The following is a 4,340-nucleotide window of genomic DNA, read 5'->3' as shown; positions in this document are numbered from 1 at the left end:
GACACCGCGCTCCCTGCAGAATACCCACTAATTCCACAAGCAGCCCGCGGAGAGGAGAGCAAGAGTGGAGCCTTCTCCCCACCCCACCAGGGCTCCAGCTGCTAATGTATTTTTACCTCGGTCAAGTGCGATAGGAGAGTTGTCTCCCCCGCGGTGTAATCGCTCGTTGTGATCAAGCCGCGGGTGTGCATTACCCTGTCCTGCAGCGGCACGCTTTCCAATTCACTGCCAGCAGCCTCCCCCTGGATACAGAGGGGCGCAGCTCTGCGACACACGTCACTGTAGAGGACCAGCGCAGACAGAGCTGACCCCCTCTCAATCACAAAGCTGGGCTTTTGAATCTGCTTTACCATACCTCTCTGTGTTCTCTTTTAGGAAAACCTCCTAAAAAGATCCAGTTCAACCCCTTTACCTGGAAATACATCACACCCAGCTGGCCCTTCCGCTCTGGGTTCCAAACCCTGCTCTGAACTGTTTAACTGAGCCAGTTAACCTGCACCCAGACCCTGACATCATCCTTTACAATCTCATTTTACTAATCTGTTAAACCTGGAGTGGAACGGCTGGACACCCCTGGGAAACTCTATAGAGACACGCTAACTCCCTGAGCATGGGTCTGTATCGTGCTGGCACTTCCCTGGCTGCGCTGTGCTTCTCTCTCTCTCTCTCTCTCTCCCCCCAGGTCGCACAGTGATTTCATTTCTCCAGGAGGGTTGTGATTTAATTGAAGTGCGTGTTTGCTCTAGCTGTCCTGTGAATTGTCTGTTTGCTTTTGTTTGGCTATCAGACAGCCTGTCAGCCTCAGCCCCTGGCTTTCCTTTGCTTTTTTCTTTTTTTTTTTGTGCTGAGGCTTCAATAAAGACGGAGGAGGATGTGTGAAGGTCACTCGAAGATTGAATACGATCCAGACGAATCTGTCCTTCACAGAGTTAAGCTCTAGAATTGAAGCCAAGCTGACTGTGACTGTCCTAACCCTCTTACCTCCGACACCCCCTCAAGCATCTCCCACAAGCCTGTGTTAGACCTGAAACGCTTCAGATACACAATGACCCCCTTTTCAGAGTGTCCCAATGCCTAGCCCATGCCAGTTCCTGAGAGGTGTTCCGGGCACCAGGATCCCCCCCGTTCAGGAAATTCATTAACCCAGCCACAGCTGGGGAATGCACTGTTCCAAATGCGCTTGGATCGAGCCATCTCACTAACCCCGGGGGGGTGGGGCATGACATCTCTACAAAGAAATGAGAAGGAATTGATGGCTTTTTAATGAATGGGGACTTAGCTCCACCCCCTGGTGGTGAACTGAGGAACCTCAAAGGAGAGCCGCACCATGTTGTCAAGCTGCAGGGGTGTCCAGTAGCAGTGCTGGGGGTCTGTGGCACAGCGGGAGGCTTAACAGGGACAATGAGACCATGAACGCCTGCAGGGTCTGGGTGGAGACCAGAAGAGGAAGGGCCAGCTCTGCACAGCCCTGCTTACACAACAAGCGCCCGGCCGCACAGCGCTTCGATAACTGTTTAAAAATTGTTTAGACCGGGGATCTTGTGATTCGCTTCTGCTGATTAATCAATTATAATTATAGTTGATTATCTGGCCGAGTGATTATCAGGCCAAATGGTCTGTGTGATAATACATTATTCAATTTTTCCTGCGATGGTTTTCAGCTGCGCAGAAAGAACAGCGCTTTAGGGGCTGAGAACTCTCCAAGTCTCCGCTGTGCAGGGTGGGGAGAGCTGGGCAGGCAGGTGGATGATTCATGTTTTTTGATTCTGGAAGTCTAGCTCTGAATCTTTGCATACTAGAGGCTGCCTCCCTCACCCCCCTAAGAGAAAGGGTGCTCCCCCAGTCCAGGGCAGGCTTGAGGCACAGAGACTGAAGTGTTCCCTCATCCCCCTAAGAGAAAGGGTGCTCCCTCCAGTCCAGGGCAGGCTTGAGGCACAGAGACTGAAGTGTTCCCTCACCCCCCTAAGAGAAAGGGTGCTTCCCCCAGTCCAGGGCAGGCTTGAGGCACACAGACTGAAGTGTTCCCTCATCCCCCTAAGAGAAAGGGTGCTCCCTCCAGTCCAGGGCAGGCTTGAGGCACAGAGACTGAACTGCTCCCTCACCCCCCTAAGAGAAAGGGTGCTCCCCCAGTCCAGGGCAGGCTTGAGGCACACAGACTGAAGTGTTCACAAGGAGAAGAAAGCAGCCGAGTGCCGCTGCCCTGAGGCTGTAGTGTTGCTCTGCTTTGCTCTGCTCTTTCATCATGTCCCTTGCATTTCTACCAGGTAAATCGTTTTTGGCAAATACTGTGAAATAAATAAAGAACTCAATGACTGTAAAGATGAACTGAAGAGTGAGTCGCTGCCCAGCTTTAATATAATTCTCAGCCATGGATCACTGTTAATAGCATTGCTGTGGCACTCAGGCATGACACACAGCCAAGTGCCAAGCAATCAATCCACAGCCAGACAGAGCACCCCACAATCAATCCACAGCCACAGACAGAGCACCCCACAATCAATCCACAGCCAGACAGAGCACCCCACAATCAATCCACAGCCACAGACAGAGCACCCCACAATCAATCCACAGCCAGACAGAGCACCCCACAATCAATCCACAGCCAGACAGAGCACCCCACAATCAATCCACAGCCACAGACAGAGCACCCCACAATCAATCCACAGCCACACAGAGCACCCCGCCATCAATCCACAGCCAGACAGAGCACCCCACAATCAATCCACAGCCACAGACAGAGCACCCCCCATCAATCAATCAATCCACAGCCAGACAGAGCACCCCCAATCAATCCACAGCCACAGACAGAGCACCCCACAATCAATCCACAGCCAGACAGAGCACCCCGCAATCAATCAGACAGAGCAGCAATCAATCCACAGACAGAGCACCCCCAATCAATCCACAGCCACACAGAGCACCCCACAATCAATCCACAGACAGAGCACCCCGCCATCAATCCACAGCCACACAGAGCACCCCACAATCAATCCACAGCCAGACAGAGCACCCCACAATCAATCCACAGCCACAGACAGAGCACCCCGCCATCAATCCACAGCCAACAGAGCACCCCCAATCAATCCACACAGACAGAGCACCCCACAATCAATCCACAGCCAGACAGAGCACCCCACAATCAATCCACAGCCAGACAGAGCACCCCACAATCAATCCACAGCCAGACAGAGCACCCCACAATCAATCCACAGCCACAGACAGAGCACCCCGCCATCAATCCACAGCCAGACAGAGCACCCCACAATCAATCCACAGCCACAGACAGAGCACCCCACAATCAATCCACAGCCAGACAGAGCACCCCACAATCAATCCACAGCCCAGACAGAGCACCCCACAATCAATCCACAGCCAGACAGAGCACCCCACAATCAATCCAGCCAGCCAGACAGAGCACCCCACAATCAATCCACAGCCACAGACAGAGCACCCCACAATCAATCCACAGCCACAGACAGAGCACCCCGCAATCAATCCACAGCCACAGACAGAGCACCCCGCAATCAATCCACAGCCACAGACAGAGCACCCCGCAATCAATCCACAGCCACAGACAGAGCACCCCGCAATCAATCCACAGCCAGACAGAGCACCCCACAATCAATCCACAGCCAGACAGAGCACCCCACAATCAATCCACAGCCAGACAGAGCACCCCACAATCAATCCACAGCCAGACAGAGCACCCCACAATCAATCCACAGCCAGACAGAGCACCCCACAATCAATCCACAGCAGACAGAGCACCCCACAATCAATCCACAGCCACAGACAGAGCACCCCGCAATCAATCCACAGCCACAGACAGAGCACCCCACAATCAATCCACAGCCACAGACAGAGCACCCCGCAATCAATCCACAGCCACAGACAGAGCACCCCACAATCAATCCACAGCCACAGACAGAGCACCCCACAATCAATCCACAGCCACAGACAGAGCACCCCACAATCAATCCACAGCCAGACAGAGCACCCCACAATCAATCCACAGCCCAGACAGAGCACCCCACAATCAATCCACAGCCACAGACAGAGCACCCCACAATCAATCCACAGCCACAGACAGAGCACCCCACCACCCCGCAATCAATCCACAGCCACAGATAGAGCACCCCGCAATCAATCCACAGCCACAGACAGAGCACCCCACAATCAATCCCACAGCCACAGACAGAGCACCCCACAATCAATCCACAGCCAGACAGAGCACCCCACAATCAATCCACAGCCACAGACAGAGCACCCCACAATCAATCCACAGCCCAGAGCACCCCGCAATCAATCCACAGCCACAGACAGAGCACCCCGCAATCAAT

At 53.5% G+C, this 4,340-nt stretch overlaps 1 protein-coding gene across 1 annotated transcript in view; it reads right to left on the bottom strand.

The window, feature by feature from the left end:
• Positions 1-353, bottom strand: part of ttc34 (tetratricopeptide repeat domain 34) — a 9,580-nt gene extending 9,227 nt beyond the window's left edge. Inside the window, exon 1 of the mRNA XM_041274068.1 lies at positions 117-353. Within this exon, the coding sequence (XP_041130002.1) occupies positions 117-353 (237 nt within the window). The remainder of the gene's footprint in view (positions 1-116) is intronic.
• Positions 354-4,340: the final 3,987 nt, after the last annotated feature.

Source organism: Polyodon spathula, chromosome 16 (assembly GCF_017654505.1).
Source record: "Polyodon spathula isolate WHYD16114869_AA chromosome 16, ASM1765450v1, whole genome shotgun sequence".
NCBI classification, from domain to species: domain Eukaryota; kingdom Metazoa; phylum Chordata; class Actinopteri; order Acipenseriformes; family Polyodontidae; genus Polyodon; species Polyodon spathula.
The sequence above is the reverse complement of the archived record's forward strand: the minus strand, read 5'-3'. Positions and strand labels throughout refer to the sequence as shown.